The sequence below is a fragment of the Bombina bombina genome, chromosome 7 (genome assembly GCF_027579735.1).
Source record: "Bombina bombina isolate aBomBom1 chromosome 7, aBomBom1.pri, whole genome shotgun sequence".
Lineage (NCBI taxonomy): Eukaryota > Metazoa > Chordata > Amphibia > Anura > Bombinatoridae > Bombina > Bombina bombina.
The window spans coordinates 522,663,681-522,682,308 of NC_069505.1; the positions used below are offsets into that span (position 1 = coordinate 522,663,681).

At 43.0% G+C, this 18,628-nt stretch overlaps 1 protein-coding gene across 5 annotated transcripts in view; it reads left to right on the plus strand.

Moving 5' to 3' along the window:
- SIPA1L3 (signal induced proliferation associated 1 like 3) overlaps window positions 1-18,628 on the plus strand; it is a 349,276-nt gene that overhangs the window by 284,877 nt on the left and 45,771 nt on the right. For 3 of the 5 annotated variants that reach the window (XM_053721794.1, XM_053721796.1, XM_053721795.1), the window contains 3 exons: window positions 1,854-2,215; window positions 5,565-5,762; window positions 9,441-9,606. In XM_053721794.1, coding sequence (XP_053577769.1) covers window positions 1,854-2,215; window positions 5,565-5,762; window positions 9,441-9,606 — 726 coding nt within the window. The remainder of the gene's footprint in view (window positions 1-1,853; window positions 2,216-5,564; window positions 5,763-9,440; window positions 9,607-18,628) is intronic. The other 2 variants (XM_053721797.1, XM_053721798.1) reach the window with 2 other exon arrangements.

Genomic DNA, 18,628 nt, shown 5'->3' on the forward strand with positions numbered 1-18,628 from the left:
TGGCATTTCCTGTAGGGGAAGAGAATATCCCACAAGTAAAGATGAAGCCGTGGACCGGACACACCGTAGGAGAAAGAAATTTATCAGGTAAACATAAATTCTGTTTTTTGAAGTTTAATTGAGTTTTGAAAAAAATAAGCACATCAATATGCTAGTAATGACAAGAGCTTTCAGAATATGTAAAGTTATGGAGGCAAATTTACCATCACTTTAAATAATTTTGTATTGTGTACCATGCACATTTTTATTCACTCTTGAATACAATTTAATTTCTTTTTGAAACGTCAGTCCTGGATTTTTTTCTCCACAGACTATTTTTGTTTAAGACTCAAATCACCTACTTAAAGGACCACTCAATGCAGTAGAATTGCATAATTAACAAGTGCATAATAAAGAGACAACACAATAGCACTTTCTCTGAATTTCAAATAAGCAGTAGATTTGTTTCCTGACAAATTTATTTTCCAGCCCCCTGTATCATGTGACAGATATCAGCCAATCATAGACTAGTATATGTATACCCTGTAAGCTTGTGCATGAGCTCTGTACGATCTTGTACCCCAGAAAGTGTGTATATAAAAAGACTGCAAAATGTCATAATGAAAGTAAATTGGAAAGTGTCTTTAAAACTGCTGCTCTATCTGAATTATAAAAGTTTATTGTGATCTGAGTGTCCCTTTTAAAGGATATGAAACCAAAAATTTTAAACATTTTTCCAATTTACTTCAATGATCAAATTTGCTTCATTTTCATGGTATCTTAGAAGGAGCAGCAACGCATTACAGGGAGCTAGCTAAACACATAGAGTGAGCCAATTACAAGAGATAATCAGCAGATATCTTCTAGTAGTCTATTGCTACTCCTCAACCTACTTAGGTATGCTATTCAACAGAATATACCAAGAGAATAAAACCAATTTGATCATTAAAGTAAATTGGAAAGTTGTTTAAATTGGAGGCTGAATCATAAAAGAAAAATTTGGAGTTTTATGTCCTTTTAAACATCTCTTGTTTTCTGTAAAATTGTGCTTTGTCCCACACTCCCCCTAGATAGGCCAAAAAGCTAAATTAGTAACCTGGAATTGATGTAAACTACATAAACCAGCTATTTGATTTGCAGGTTACATAATGTGCCTTTAAGTATGATCGCGGGTATTGCTTGGTAAGGATGGGACACATCTGCTTTTACAACATATCTCATTTAAATGGATAATAAAGTAAAAATTAAACTTTCATAATACAGATAGAGTATTCAGTTTTACAAAAACTTTCCAATTTATTTCCATTATCAAAATTTGTACAAGAGTTCACAGTATTTGCATTTGTGATTGGCTAATGGCGGTCACATGATACAGAGGAATGGAACGGAAAGAAATTTGCCACACAAAAAATAACTGCTCAAATTTAGACTTACTGCATTGTCTTTTTATTATGCACTTGTTGTTTATGCAATTCTACTGTATTTAATGGTGATTTAATACCCATTGGTCACTTTACAAAAAATTAATATAAGCGGACATACTCACATTCTGCTGGTACCACTCTTGACTTGGGGCAATATTTATCCACACGTGTCTTTGTTAGGCTAGATACATGATGAAGTATCATGAAGCTCAGCATCTGTTGTGAAGGTAGAAGCAGTGGAATGCTAAAATAGTTGCATTCTTAAACTGAATTTTTGTTACAAAAATTGGTAAATGTTAAATGTGAATAAGCATATGTGGCCGGTTAGATTTAGGGGCAGTAGCATTGGCTATTTCGTCTTGGTACAACCTGAGTTTTTATTCACAGAGGATATTTATATGCTACTTTTGCTCTCATTGTCACACATAAAACTTTTAAACTAATTTTTAGGGTGAAACGCAATATTCAAGCCATTCCAGCAGTAACACCCTGTCAAGTACAGCATCTAGCAACCACAGTGACGAACGCTGGTTTGATAACACGGAACAGGCAGATCCTGAACTTGAGCCGATGTCAAAGGGCAACTCTAATGACAGTGGTATAGACACTACCCTCCCTAATTTTGCTAAACCTTCACGGACCACTCCACGTAGAGACAAGCCACAGAAACCAGTGGCCTTCTCTACATACCCAGGCATGCATGACGGCAGTAACCGGGAGAAAAGAAAGGACTCATCGTCCTCCAGCAAGGGTTACCGACCCAAGACATACACCCCAGCAACGGTTGAAAGAGATGCATACAACCAGTCCAGGTAATTACTGTTAAAACAGAATACTTCAATACAATACTTCTGTCTTTAAACAAAAAATAAAAAAGGAGATAACTAATTGGACTTTACAAACTGGAAAACCTTTCACTACTGAAGTATACTTTGATGTACTCACATTATCTAATCATTATAAGGGTCCTAGATAATGTTGTCTTCATTCCGTGTAAAATCAGTTTGAGCTGTGGCATCTGTCGGTGCTCTATACATAAATGATGATAATAATATGATCCTCATAAAAAAAAGTTTAAAACTTCAAATAAGGAAATTTTAACTAATAAAAAGTAAAAAAATAAACTTAAATTAGTAAAAAAAAATATATATATCTAGATTAAAACAAAATATTAAAAATACAATATATAAATTAAAAAAATAAAAATTAAACTAACTATGCAATACAAAATTAAATAATCAAATTTAAATCAACAAATAAAATATAATAAATTAAAATGTTTAGTCACATGTTTTTAATTGGAAGTAGGATCACTGTTCTATAGAATATGTATACTATTCTAAAAGTAAACCTTAAAGGGACACTGTTCTCAAAAAATTTCTTTCGTGATTCACATAGAGCATGCATTTTTAAGCAACTTTCTAATTTACTCCTATTATCAAATTTTCTTCATTCTCTTGGTATGATTATTTGAAAAGCAAGAATGTAAGTTTAGATGCTGGCCCATTTTTTGGTGAACAACCTGGGTTGTCCTTGCTGATTGGTCAGCACCAATAAACAAGTGCTGTCCATGGTCCAGAAGCAAACATTTGCTGGCTCCTTAGCTGAGATGCCTTCTTTTTCAAATAAAGATAGCAAGAGAACAAATTAAAATTGATAATAGAAGTAAATTAGAAAGTTGCTTAAAATTGCATGCTCTTTCTGAATCATGAAAGAAAAAATTTGGGTTCAGTGTCCCTTTAAGAAATAATAAAATAGTAAAAAAAAAACTTAAACTAGTAAAAAATAAAGATGAAAAAAAAATATTAAAATAATAAAAAAAATACACTATATAAATTCTAGAAATAAAAATTAATCTTTAAATATGCAATTCTAAATAAATGAACAAATAAAATATAATAAATTAAAATGTTTAGTCCCATGTGTTTAATTGGAAGTAGGGTCATTGTTCTATAGAATATGTATGCTATTCGAAACATATTTATAAATTTGAACAGAAAAATTAGAAAATAAAATGGAAATGTAAAAAATATATATAACTTTAAATATGCAATGCAAAATAAATCAAAATAAGTAAACAAAAAATAAAATATGTTGTCCTCACAACTATGTCATTGTTTATAACAAAACATCTTGGTTGCTGGTGGAGGCAGAGACGGGTTTGGCTGGCTACAGGAGTCGGCTGATTGTTACTCCGTTATGTGCCGGTTCAGGGTCTCACTGACTCTTGGAACCAATTGGGGGTATATAATGTTGATTGGGTCCCTCTGCCTGGTAATGACCAATGTTTTCCCGATGACTGTACAAGACTGACAACTTATGTATGCGCCCAAATGCAAATGCTGCCATTTAAATTATCCTGAATTCTGAGGACTGTGCCTTACTGGATCTATAGTCTGGTCTGATCATATTACACTCTTACATGAATATAGATGCCATTAAGCTACGGCACAGTGAAGACCAACATTATGCACTCCCTTGGGTTAAATGTGAATGTACTTCGCATAGAGTGTGAACGCTTTACTTTTGAGATTGACGCTGTGTTTCACTCCCTTCCCTTCGCAATAGATGTCTGCATGTATTATAGTTATTTGTTTTATTTTGTGTGTGATCAATTTGTGTGGATGGTGTTCTAACATCTATCACGTATCTTATTAAGGCTTAATTTGAATGCGCTGCTCATGTCAGGCTTAACCCCCTTATTACTTTGCCAGCGCAACTAAATGCTTCATGTCACATGTTGCTTTTCAAGTTTAATTGAGAGGATTCTGGCTGATATCGTGAATTAAGTAATGCCTGCATACCCACCTGAACACTTTAGCCTACTCTGCCAACAGATTTGGAAACATTTTGGAGTAGCTATAGAAGTAGATTACCAATATATATCGGTCTTCTCACTATTATAACGGCTCTTTGAACTGCACATTATTACATAAGACATTTGCTAACTGATCTTAGGTTTGGCATCTCAATTCAAAACCCGTCAACCCAGGCAATGTATTTTGTTAGGTTATAATCTTAATGTCCAACCCATGCTGCTCTTATATAAAGTCATTGCCAATTGTACCTATGGCAAACATGTGCTCCTCCTGCTATTTTTTTTTTCGTTGCACCCGAAGGTGGTCACTTATCTTCAGCATGTAGGGGTTTACCCTCTGTGCGGAAATCTCTCTAACGTCTATGAGGGGAAACCCATATCGCCCCGTCACAATTTCAGACTAGTTTAGAACAGGGCTTATGGGCACAATACTTATACAATATACAACATGAGCACTGTATTTTATTACACTTGATGAAATCTGTTGTTGCACGTTGCTGTATCATATTGCCTTATCAACTCCATATCATCTTATCACACCCTGCGTGGTGGGTCATTGACTTGTAATGTATTACTGTACCATTTGTTGGATATAAATAAAATTTAAAAAAACAAAACATCTTGGTTGCAGAACCAACAAGTTAGGAATGTTTTTAATACAGGTATCCAGGAGCTTCTTAAAATCTAATCACCTGTTTATTTAATTGGAAGAATGTTTGCTGTTCTATGGAATACATATGATATGCTGTCCTAAATGTATTCATAAATCTGAAATAAAAAAAATCCAACGCGTTTCTCCCCATGGAAAAAACCTACGCGTTTCTCCCTATGGCTCTAAGTAGGAATTCACTTTGCTTGAATTTCACCAAGAAGCACAAATTATTTCCTTCAATATTGAAACACATTCCTATTTATAGTGTCTTTACATAACTGTAATTTTATTACTATATATATCTATATATATGTATACACACATATAAAGCTATGTTTGTTCCCAGATGGTTGTCAAATTAACCAACATGTTTTGCTCTATCATGCAGAATATTGACCAGAATGACTTATCTAATTTTCCAGCTTGACATATTTTACATAAATCATATCTTGAAATGCTTTGTTATACAGAGACGGGGTATTAGGATCTATATTATGCAGTATAAGGGAGATTAACCCTATATTACACACCGTGGTCGACCTCAATCACTTATTGTGGAATTTCTTTTTGTATACTGTAATCTAAATGATAGATGGATGGATAGTGTTTTTATAATTTTGTCCTCTCAAGTTTGAGTGTCCAGCAGTTGTCTGCAGTGGAGATCTGACTTGTGTCTTTTCTTCCACTACAGGCCTGGCACTTATAAGTCTCAAGGGTCTGATGGTTCTCGGCATCCTCACATGTCACAGTCCAGCTCCTTTCAGCTTTCTAGCTCTGTCCCCAAATCATTCTTCTCCAGGCAGAACGTGAGGAACAAGATACCTGCAGGTTGGAAAAAACCTGAAGAGCCAACTCCACCGAGACCCACAGCTTTCACAGACACCAAGAAGTAAGCAGATATTAAATTTAACGTTAATATATGTATGCCCAGTTAGTGAATGTCACTATCATTAGTATTCTGGTACCCTAGCAGAGTCTCTATCCATAATTTTGTCATTAGTACACTTTGAAATTAACAGGGACTCAATCCATACACATTTCACTTTCTTCAGTATATTTTGGTCCTAGCAGGGATTAAACCCATAAACATGTCACTGTCATTAGTACACTTTAGTCCTAGCAGGTACTGAGCCTATAAACATATCACTGTCATTAGTACACTTTAGTACTAGCAGGTACTGAGCCCATAAACATGTCACTGTCATTAGTACACTTTAGTCCTAGCAGGGACTCGACCTATAAACATGTCACTGTCATTAGTACACTTTAGTCCTAGCAGGTACTGAGCCTATAAACATGTCACTGTCATTAGTACACTTTAGTACTAGCAGGTACTGAGCCCATAAACATGTCACTGTCATTAGTACACTTTAGTCCTAGCAGGGACTGAGCCTATAAACATGTCACTGTCATTAGTGCACTTTATTCCTAGCAGGGACTGAGCCCATAAACATGTCACTGTCATTAGTACACTTTAGTCCTAGCAGGGACTCGACCTATAAACATGTCACTGTCATTAGTACACTTTAGTCCTAGCAGGGACTCGACCTATAAACATTTCGCTGTCATTAGTGCACTTTATTCCTAGCAGGGACTGAGCACATAAACATGTAACTGTCATTAGTACACTTTAGTCCTAGCAGGGAATGAGCACACAAACATGTCACTGTCATTAGTACACTTTAGTCCTAACAGGTACTGAGCACATAAACATGTCACTGTCATTAGTACACTTTAGTCCTAGCAGGGACTGAGCACATAAACATCTCACTGTCATTAGTACACTTTAGTCCTAGCAGAGGCTGAGAACATAAACATGTCACTGTCATTAGTACACTTTAGTCCTAGCAGGGACTGAGCACATAAACATGTCACTGTCATTAGTACACTTTATTCCTAGCAGGGACTAAACCCATAAACATGTCACTGTCATTAGTACACTTTAGTCCTAGCAGGGGCTGAGCCCATAAGCATGTCACTGTCATTAGTATACTTTAGTCCTAGCAGGGACTGAGCACATAAACATGTCACTGTCATTAGTACACTTTAGTCCTAGCAGGGACTGAGCCCATAAACATGTCACTGTCATTAGTTTACTTTAGTCCTAGCAGAGACTGAGCCCATAAACAGGTCACTGTCATTAGTACACTTTAGACCTAGCAGGGACTGAGCACATAAACATGTCACTGTCATTAGTACACTTTAGTCCTAGCAGGGACTGAGCACATAAACATGTCATTAGTACACTTCAGTCATAGCAGGGACTGAGCCCATAAACATGTCACTGTCATTAGTACACTTTAGTCCTAGCAGGGACTGAGCCCATAAACATGTCACTGTCATTAGTACACTTTAATCTTAGCAGGGACTGAGCCTATAAACATGTCACTGTCATTAGTGCACTTTAGTCCTAGCAGGGACTGAGCACATAAACATGTCACTGTCATTAGTACACTTTAGTCTTAGCAGGGACTGAGCCTATAAACATGTCACTGTCATTAGTACACTTTAGTCCTAGCAGGTACTGAGCACATAAACATGTCACTGTCATTAGTACACTTTAGTCCTAGCAGGGACTGAGCACATAAACATGTCACTGTCATTAGTACACTTTAGTACCTAGCAGGTACTGAGCACATAAACATGTCACTGTCATTAGTGCACTTTAGTCCTAGCAGGGACTGAGCACATAAACATGTCACTGTCATTAGTGCACTTTAGCCCTAGCAGGGACTGAGCACATAAACATGTCACTGTCATTAGTACATTTTAGTCCTAACAGGGACTGAGCCCATAAACATGTCACTGTCATTAGTACACTTTGATCATAGCAGATAGTGAACACATAAACATGTCACTGTCATTAGTACACTTTAGACCTAGCAGGGACTGAGCACATAAACATGTCACTGTCATTAGTACATTTTAGTCCTAACAGGGACTGAGCCCATAAACATGTCACTGTCATTAGTACACTTTGATCATAGCAGATAGTGAACACATAAACATGTCACTGTCATTAGTGCACTTTAGTCCTAGCAGGGACTGAGCACATAAACATGTCACTGTCATTAGTGCACTTTAGTCCTAGCAGGTACTGAGCACATAAACATGTCACTGTCATTAGTACACTTTAGCCCTAGCAGGGACTGAGCAAATAAACATATCACTGTCATTAGTACACTTTAGTCCTAGCAGGGACTGAGCACATAAACATGTCACTGTCATTAGTACACTTTAGTCCTAGCAGGGACTGAGCACATAAACATGTCACTGTCATTAGTACACTTTATTCCTAGCAGGGACTGAGCACATAAACATGTCACTGTCATTATTACAATTTTATACAAGCAGGGACTTCAGCAATAAACATGTCACTGTCATTAGTACACTTTAGTCCTAGCAGGGACTGAGCCCATAAACATGTCACTGTCATTAGTACACTTTAGTCCTAGCAGGGACTGAGCACATAAACATGTCACTGTCATTTGTACACTTTAGTCCTAGCAGGTACTGAGCCCATAAACATGTCACTGTCATTAGTACACTTTAGTCCTAGCAGGGACTGAGCACATAAACATATCACTGTCATTAGTATACTTTAGACCTAGCAGGTACTGAGCACATAAACATGTCACTGTCATTAGTGCACTTTAGTCCTATCAGGGACTGAGCACATAAACATGTCACTGTCATTAGTGCACTTTAGTCCTAGCAGGGACTGAGCACAAACATCTCACTGTCATTAGTACACTTTAGTCCTAGCAGGGACTGAGCCCATAAACATGTCACTGTCATTAGTACACTTTAGCCCTAGCAGGTACTGAGCACATAAACATGTCACTGTCATTAGTACACTTTAGTCCTAGCAGGGACTGAGCCCATAAACATGTCACTGTCATTAGTACACTTTAGTCCTAGCAGGGACTGAGCACATAAACATGTCACTGTCATTAGTACACTTTAGTCATAGCAGGGACTGAGCACATAAACATGTCACTGTCATTAGTACACTTTAGGCCTAGCAGGGACTGTGTCCTGCACATATTCATGTCATTAGCACACTGTTGCCCCCTCCCTTCAGATTGGTAGCGCTGTTTCTCTTGCCTTGGGTATGTAGGTCAACAGAGATTCCTCGGGAGGGATTTTATTCACTGACTAGCAGAGAAAAGATTATCTAAACATCTGCTGTGCAGGGGAATGAGTCAGGATCTAGGATCAGTAGAAGAAAAATAAATAATTCTCTCTTTTGTCGATGCATCTGAAAAAACCCAGATAATCAAATCTTTTCTTTTAGCAGCTTTTTTTTTAACCAGCATGTTAGTTTGTATATATATTTTTTTATATATTTTTTGCCTTATTCTTGATAATCTATGTGTGTTTTTGCATTTATGTACGTGTACATCAGTTTGCAGTTAATAGTGCATGATACATATCCTTACAGTCACGTGTATGTTGCTTGTAGAAAATGACGTTTACTTGTGAGATGGGGAACGTGATTGGGACTTGTGAGTTGGTTGAAGTAATGTCAACCTCACCAAATAAATCTTTATCTGTCCCATTGCAGACAGGTGGACGTCAGTACTAAGAACGTCTTTGGCCAGCCCAGGCTGCGAGCGTCTCTCAGGGACTTGCGGTCTCCCCGTAAGAACTACAAGTCCACCATAGAAGACGATCTGAAGAGATTGATTATAATGGATAATCTTGGGCCGGAACAAGAACAAGACTGTATGGTGAGGACATATCTGTGTTGGAGGGAACTCTTAATTTTCATATTGAGCCTCTCTGTGATTTTTCCAACCCTGCTTAACTATTTCTCCTGGTCTGTAGCTCCATGGTCAGTCCTTCTAGCCTCCTGCTTTCTGCCCCAACCTGGTCACCCTTCCCAAACTGGTTCTCCTGGCTTTTACCCTCACAGCTAGTCCTCCTGCCCTTGCTGCACTCAGCTCCTTCCCCATTTGTCAGTCCAATTGTCCACTCTCCTCATTTTCAGACCTCTTGTTCCTTCTCCAGCTCTGCCAGTCCTTCTGGCCTCTCTCTCTCTCTCTCTCTCTCTCTCTATTATGCCACTTTTCTCCAACATAGGTGTGTCCGGTCCACGGCGTCATCCTTACTTGTGGGATATTCTCCTCCCCAACAGGAAATGGCAAAGAGCCCAGCAAAGCTGGTCACATGATCCCCCCTAGGCTCCGCCTTCCCCAGTCATTCTCTTTGCCGTTGTACAGGCAACATCTCCACGGAGATGGCTTAGAGTTTTTTGGTGTTTAAATGTAGTTTTATTGCTTCAATCAAGAGTTTGTTATTTTAAAATAGTGCTGGTATGTACTATTTACTCTGAAACAGAAAAGAGATGAAGATTTCTGTTTGTAAGAGGAAGATGATTTTAGCAACCGTTACTAAAATCGATGGCTGTTCCACACAGGACTGTTGAGATGAAGTAACTTCAGTTGGGGGAACAGTGTGCAGACTTTTACTGCTTGAAGTATGACACATTTCTAACAAGACTTGGTAATGCTGGAAGCTGTCATTTTCCCTATGGGATCCGGTAAGCCATTTTAATAACAATTTATAAAGGGCTTCACAAGGGCTTTAAAGACTGGCAGACATTTTTCTGGGCTAAAACGTTTGTTTTATAAGCATGTTTAATGATTTATTACTCTGAGGAGTTGTTTTTATCTGGGTATGTTGGTAATAAAAACGGCAGACACTGTTTTGGACACCTTTTTCACTGGGGGCCTTCTCTAGTCTTAGGCAGAGCCTCAGTTTCGCGACACTAATGCGCAGTTGTTTTTGGGAGTCAGAGCATGCAGATGCATGTGTGAGGAGCTCAGATACACTGAAAAAGCGTGCTGAAGGCGTCATTTGGTATCGTATTCCCCTCTGGGCTTGGTTGGGTCTCAGCAAAGCAGATACCAGGGACTGTATAGGGGTTAAATGTAAAAACGGCTCCGGTTCCGTTATTTTTAGAGTTAAATCTTTCAAATTTGGTGTGCAATACTTTCAAGGCTTTATGACACTGTGGTGAAATTTTGGTGAATTTTGGACAATTCCTTCATACTTTTTCGCATATTCAGTAATAAAGTGTGTTCAGTTTAAAATTTAAAGTGACAGTAACGGTTTTATTTTAAAACGTTTTTTGTACTTTGTTATCAAGTTTATGCCTGTTTATCATGTCTGTACCTTCAGATAGACTATGTTCTGTATGTCAGGAAGCCAAAGTTCCTTCTCATTTAAATATATGTGATGCATGTGATAGTGAAAATGATGCCCAAGATGATTCCTCTAGTGAGGGGAGTAAGCATGGTACTGCATCATCCCCTTATGTGTCTACACCAGTCTTGCCCACACAAGAGGCCCCTAGTACATCTAGTGCGCCTATTATTCTTACTATGCAACAATTAACGGCTGTAATGGATAATTCTATTAAAAACATTTTAGCCAAAATGCCCACTTATCAGCGAAAGCGCGACTGCTCTGTTTTAGATACTGTAGAGCATCAGGGCGCAGATGATAATGGTTCTGACATGCCCTTACACCAGTCTGAAGGGGCTAGGGAGGTTTTGTCTGAGGGAGAAATTTCAGATTCAGGAAAAATTTCTCAACAAGCTGAACCTGATGTTATTACATTCAAATTTAAATTGGAACATCTCCGCGCTCTGCTTAAGGAGGTGCTTTCTACTCTGGATGATTGTGACAATTTGGTCGTTCCAGAGAAATTATGTAAGATGGACAAGTTTCTAGAGGTCCCGGTGCCCCCCGAAGCTTTTCCTATACCCAAGCGGGTGGTGGATATTGTAAACAAAGAATGGGAAAGGCCCGGCATACCTTTTGTCCCTCCCCCTATATTTAAGAAAGGACTTATGGCAGACAGTCCCTAAGGTCGAGGGGGCGGTCTCTACCTTAAACAAACGCACCACTATCCCTATAGAAGATAGTTGTGCTTTCAAAGATCCTATGGATAAAAAGTTAGAAGGTTTGCTTAAAAAGATGTTTGTTCAGCAAGGTTACCTTCTACAGCCAATTTCATGCAGTGTTCCTGTTACTACAGCAGCGTCTTTTTGGTTTGATGAACTAGAAAAGTCGCTAGATAAAGCTACCCCTTTGGAGGAGATTATGGACAGAATTCGTGCTCTTAAATTGGCTAATTCTTTTACTCTAGACGCTACCCTGCAATTAGCTAGATTAGCGGCGAAAAATTCAGGGTTTGCTATTGTGGCGCGCAGAGCGCTATGGCTAAAATCTTGGTCAGCGGATGCGTCATCCAAGAACAAATTGCTTAATATTCCTTTCAAGGGGAAAACGCTGTTTGGCCCTGACTTGAAAGAGATTATTTCAGATATCACTGGGGGAAAGGGCCATGCCCTTCCTCAGGATAGGTCTTTCAAGGCTAAAAATAAGCCTAATTTTCGTCCCTTTCGTAGAAACGGACCAGCCTCAAGCTCTACGCCCTCTAAGCAAGAGGGTAATACGTCTCAAGCCAAGCCAGCCTGGAAGCCCATGCAAGGCTGGAACAAAGGCAAGCAGGCCAAGAAACCTGCCACTGCTACCAAGACAGCATGAGATGTTGGCCCCCGATCCGGGACCGGATCTGGTGGGGGGCAGACTTTCTCTCTTCGCTCAGGCATGGGCAAGAGATGTTCTGGATCCTTGGGCTCTAGAAATAGTCTCCCAAGGTTATCTTCTGGAATTCAAGGAACTACCCCCAAGGGGAAGATTCCACAGGTCTCAATTGTCTTCAGACCACATAAAAAAACAGGCATTCTTACATTGTGTAGAAGACCTGTTAAAAATGGGAGTGATCAATCCTGTTCCATTGAAGGAACGAGGGATGGGATTCTACTCAAATCTGTTCATAGTTCCCAAAAAAGAGGGAACATTCAGACCAATCTTGGATCTCAAGATCTTAAACAAATTTCTCAGGGTTCCATCGTTCAAGATGGAAACCATTCGAACAATTCTTCCTACCATCCAGGAAGGTCAATTCATGACCACGGTGGATTTAAAGGATGCGTATCTACATATTCCTATCCACAAGGAACATCATCGGTTCCTAAGGTTCGCGTTTCTGGACAAACATTACCAGTTCGTGGCACTTCCATTCGGATTAGCCACTGCCCCAAGAATTTTCACAAAGGTACTAGGGTCCCTTCTAGCGGTGTTAAGACAGAGGGGCATTGCAGTAGTACCTTACTTGGACGACATTCTAATTCAAGCGTCGTCCCTGCCACAAGCAAAGGCTCATACGGACATTGTCCTAGCCTTTCTCAGATGTCACGGGTGGAAAGTGAACGTAGAGAAAAGTTCTCTGTCTCCGTCAACAAGAGTCCCCTTCTTGGGAACAATAATAGACTCTTTAGAAATGAAGATTTTTCTGACAGACGCCAGAAAATCAAAACTTCTAAACTCTTGTCAAGTACTTCATTCTGTTCTTCTTCCTTCCATAGCGCAGTGCATGGAAGTAATAGGTTTGATGGTGGCGGCAATGGACATAGTTCCTTTTGCGCGAATTCATCTAAGACCATTACAACTGTGCATGCTCAGACAGTGGAATGGGGATTATACAGACTTGTCTCCAACGATACAAGTAGATCAGAGGACCAGAGACTCACTCCGTTGGTGGCTGACCCTGGACAACCTGTCACAAGGGATGAGCTTCCGCAGACCGGAGTGGGTCATTGTCACGACCGACGCCAGTCTGGTGGGCTGGGGCGCGGTCTGGGAACCCCTGAAAGCTCAGGGGCTTTGGTCTCGGGAAGAATCTCTTCTACCGATAAACATTCTGGAACTGAGAGCGATATTCAATGCTCTCAGAGCTTGGCCTCAGCTTGCAAGGGCCAAATTCATAAGGTTTCAATCAGACAACATGACGACTGTTGCGTATATCAACCATCAGGGGGGAACAAGGAGTTCCCTGGCGATGGAAGAAGTGACCAAAATAATTCAATGGGCGGAGAATCACTCCTGCCACTTGTCTGCAATCCACATCCCAGGAGTGGAAAATTGGGAAGCGGATTTTCTGAGTCGTCAGACATTTCATCCGGGGGAGTGGGAACTCCATCCGGAAATGTTTGCCCAAATAATTCAATTGTGGGGCATTCCAGACATGGATCTGATGGCGTCTCGTCAGAACTTCAAGGTTCCTTGCTACGGGTCCAGATCCAGGGATCCCAAGGCGGCTCTAGTGGATGCACTAGTAGCACCTTGGACCTTCAACCTAGCTTATGTGTTCCCACCGTTTCCTCTCATTCCCAGGCTGGTAGCCAGGATCAAACAGGAGAGGGTATCGGTGATCTTGATAGCTCCTGCGTGGCCACGCAGGACTTGGTATGCAGACCTGGTGAATATGTCATCAGCTCCACCATGGAAGCTACCTCTGAGACAGGACCTTCTTGTTCAAGGTCCGTTCGAACATCCGAATCTGGCCTCACTCCAACTGACTGCTTGGAGATTGAACGCTTGATTTTATCAAAGCGAGGGTTCTCAGATTCTGTCATTGATACTCTTGTTCAGGCTAGAAAGCCTGTAACTAGGAAAATCTACCATAAAATATGGAAAAAATATATCTGTTGGTGCGAATCTAAAGGATTCCCATGGAACAAGATAAAAATTCCTAGGATTCTATCCTTTCTTCAAGAGGGTTTGGAGAAAGGATTATCTGCGAGTTCTTTGAAGGGACAGATTTCTGCTTTATCTGTTTTACTTCACAAAAAGCTGGCGGCTGTACCAGACGTTCAGGCTTTTGTTCAGGCTCTGGTTAGAATCAAGCCTGTTTACAAACCTTTGACTCCTCCCTGGAGTCTCAATCTAGTTCTTTCAGTTCTTCAGGGGATTCCGTTTGAACCCCTACATTCCGTTGATATAAAGTTATTATCTTGGAAAGTTTTGGTTGCAATCTCTTCTGCTAGAAGAGTTTCAGAGTTATCTGCTCTGCAGTGTTCTCCTCCATATCTGGTGTTCCATGCAGATAAGGTGGTTTTGCGTACTAAACCTGGTTTTCTTCCGAAAGTTGTTTCTAATAAAAATATTAACCAGGAGATAGTCGTGCCTTCTTTGTGTCCTAATCCAGTTTCAAAGAAGGAACGTTTGTTGCACAACTTAGATGTAGTTCGTGCTCTCAAATTTTACTTAGCAGCTACTAAGGATTTCAGACAAACATCTTCTTTGTTTGTTGTTTATTCTGGTAAAAGGAGAGGTCAAAAAGCAACTTCTACCTCTCTCTCTTTCTGGCTTAAAAGCATTATCCGATTGGCTTATGAGACTGCCGGACGGCAGCCTCCTGAAAGAATCACAGCTCACTCCACTAGGGCTGTGGCTTCCACTTGGGCCTTCAAGAACGAGGCTTCTGTTGATCAGATATGTAAGGCAGCGACTTGGTCTTCACTGCACACTTTTGCCAAATTCTACAAATTTGATACTTTTGCTTCTTCTGAGGCTATTTTTGGGAGAAAGGTTTTGCAAACCGTGGTGCCTTCCATCTAGGCGACCTGATTTGTTCCCTCCCATCATCCGTGTCCTAAAGCTTTGGTATTGGTTCCCACAAGTAAGGATGACGCCGTGGACCGGACACACCTATGTTGGAGAAAACAGAATTTATGCTTACCTGATAAATTACTTTCTCCAACGGTGTGTCCGGTCCACGGCCCGCCCTGGTTTTTGATCAGGTCTGTTGAATTAATTTCTCTAACTACAGTCACCACGGTATCATGATTTCTCCTATGCATATTCCTCCTTTATGTCGGTCGAATGACTGGGGAAGGCGGAGCCTAGGGGGGATCATGTGACCAGCTTTGCTGGGCTCTTTGCCATTTCCTGTTGGGGAGGAGAATATCCCACAAGTAAGGATGACGCCGTGGACCGGACACACCGTTGGAGAAAGTAATTTATCAGATAAGCATAAATTCTGTTTTTCTTTCCCTTCCTCCCTTCGTCCTGGTTTCTCTCCCTTCTGCCATTCGTCCTGGCCTCCCTCCCTTCTGCCATTCGTCCTGGCCTCTCTCCCTTCTGCCCTTCGTCCTGGCCTCCCTCCCTTCTGCCCTTCGTCCTGGCCTCCCTCCCTTCTGCCCTTCGTCCTGGCCACTCTCCCTTCTGCCCTTCGTCCTGGCCTCCCTCCCTTCTGCCATTCGTCCTGGCCTCCCTCCCTTCTGCCCTTCGTCCTGGCCTCCCTCCCTTCTGCTCTTCGTCCTGGCCTCTCTCCCTTCTGCCCTTCATCCTGGCCTCTCTCCCTTCTGCCCTTCATCCTGGCCTCTCTCCCTTCTGCCCTTCGTCCTGGCCTCTCTCCCTTCTGCCCTTCGTCCTGGCCTCTCTCCCTTCTGCCCTTCGTCCTGGCCTCTCTCCCTTCTGCCCTTCGTCCTGGCCTCTCTCCCTTCTGCCCTTCGTCCTGGCCTCTCTCCCTTCTGCCCTTCGTCCTGGCCACTCTCCCTTCTGCCATTCGTCCTGGCCACTCTCCCTTCTGCCCTTCGTCCTGGCCTCCCTCCCTTCTGCCATTCGTCCTGGCCACTCTCCCTTCTGCCCTTCGTCCTGGCCTCCCTCCCTTCTGCCATTCGTCCTCGCTTCTCTCCCTTCTGCCCTTCGTCCTGGCCTCTCTCCCTTCTGCCCTTCGTCCTGGCCTCTCTCCCTTCTACCCTTCGTCCTGGCCACCCTCCCTTCTGCCCTTCGTCCTGGCCTCTCTCCCTTCTGCCCTTCGTCCTGGCCTCCCTCCCTTCTACCATTCGTCCTGGCCTCCCTCCCTTCTGCCATTCGTCCTGGCCACTCTCCCTTCTGCCCTTCGTCCTGGCCTCTCTCCCTTCTGCCCTTCGTCCTGGCCTCTCTCCCTTCTACCCTTCGTCCTGGCCACCCTCCCTTCTGCCCTTCGTCCTGGCCTCTCTCCCTTCTGCCTGTTCTCATTGCCTCTCTCCCTTCTGCCTGTTCACCTGGCCTCTCTCCCTTCTGCCTGTTCTCCTGGCCTCTCTCCCTTCTGCCTGTTCTCCTGGCCTCTCTCTCTTCTGCATGTTCACCTGGCCTCTCTCCCTTCTGCCTGTTCTCATTGCCTCTCTCTCTTCTGCATGTTCTCCTGGCCTCTCTCCCTTCTGCATGTTCTCCTGGCCTCTCTCCCTTCTGCCTGTTCTCCTGGCCTCTCTCCCTTCTGCCTGTTCTACTGGCCTCTCTCCTTCTGCCTGTTCACCTGGCCTCTCTCCCTCCTTTCTGATCTACTGGCCTCTCTCCCTTCTGCCTTTTCACCTGGCCTCACTCCCTTATACCTGTTCACCTGGCCTCTCTCTCTTCTGCCTGTTCTCCTGGCCTCTCTCCCTTCTGCCTGTTCTCCTGGCCTCTCTCTCTTCTGCATGTTCACCTGGCCTCTCTCCCTTCTGCATGTTCTCCTGGCCTCTCTCCCTTCTGCCTGTTCACCTGGCCTCTCTCCCTTCTGCCTGTTCACCTGGCCTCTCTCCCTTCTGCCTGTTCACCTGGCCTCTCTCCCTTCTGCCTGTTCTACTGGCCTCTCTCCCTTCTGCCTGTTCACCTGGCCTCTCTCCCTTCTGCCTGTTCTCCTGGCCTCTCTCCCTTCTGCCTGTTCTCTTGGCCTCTCTCCCTTCTGCCTGTTCACCTGGCCTCTCTCCCTTCTGCCTGTTCTCTTGGCCTCTCTTCCGTCTGCCTGTTCTCCTGGCCTCTCTCCCTTCTGCCTTGTCTCCTGGCCTCTCTCCCTTCTGCCTGGTCTCCTGGCCTCTCTCCCTTCTGCCTGGTCTCCTGGCCTCTCTCCCTTCTGCCTGGTCTCCTGGCCTCTCTCCCTTCTGCCTGGTCTTCTGGCCTCTCTCCCTTCTGCCTGGTCTCCTGGCCTCTCTCCCTTCTGCCTGCTCTTCTGGCCTCTCTCCCTTCTGCCTGTTCTCCTGGCCTCTCTCCCTTCTGCCTGTTCTTCAGGCCTCTCTCCCTTTTGCTTGTTCTCCTGGCCTCTCTCTCTTCTGCCTGTTCTACTGGCCTCTCTCCCTTCTGCCTTTTCTACTGGCCTCTCTCATTCTGCCTGTTCACCTGGCCTCTCTCCCTCCTTCCTGATCTACTGGCCTCTCTCCCTTCTACCTGTTCTCCTGGCCTCTCTCCCTTCTGCCTGTTCTCCTGGCCTCTCTCCCTTCTGCCTGTTCTCCTGGCCTCTCTCCCTTCTGCCTGTTCTTCTGGCCTCTCTCCCTTCTGCCTGTTCTTCTGGCCTCTCTCCCTTCTGCCTGTTCTCCTGGCCTCTCTCCCTTCTGCCTGTTCTCCTGGCCTCTCTCCATTCTGCCTGTTCTCCTGGCCTCTCTCCCTTCTGCCTGTTCTCCTGGCCTCTCTCTCTTCTGCTTGTTCTCCTGGCCTCTCTCTCTTCTGCTTGTTCTCCTGGCCTCTCTCCCTTCTGCCTGTTCTCCTGGCCTCTTTGCCTTCTGCTTGTTCTCCTGGCCTCTTTGCCTTCTGCTTGTTCTCCTGGCCTCTCTCTCTTCTGCCTGTTCTCCTGGCCTCTCTCTCTTCTGCCTGTTCTCCTGGCCTCTCTCTCTTCTGCCTGTTCTCCTGGCCTCTTTGCCTTCTGCTTGTTCTCCTGGCCTCTTTGCCTTCTGCTTGTTCTCCTGGCCTCTCTCCCTTCTGCCTGTTCTCCTCGCCTCTCTCCATTCTGCCTGTTCTCCTGGCCTCTCTCTCTTCTGCCTGTTCTCCTGGCCTCTCTCTCTTCTGCCTGTTCTCCTGGCCTCTCTCTCTTCTGCCTGTTCTCCTGGCCTCTTTGCCTTCTGCTTGTTCTCCTGGCCTCTTTGCCTTCTGCTTGTTCTC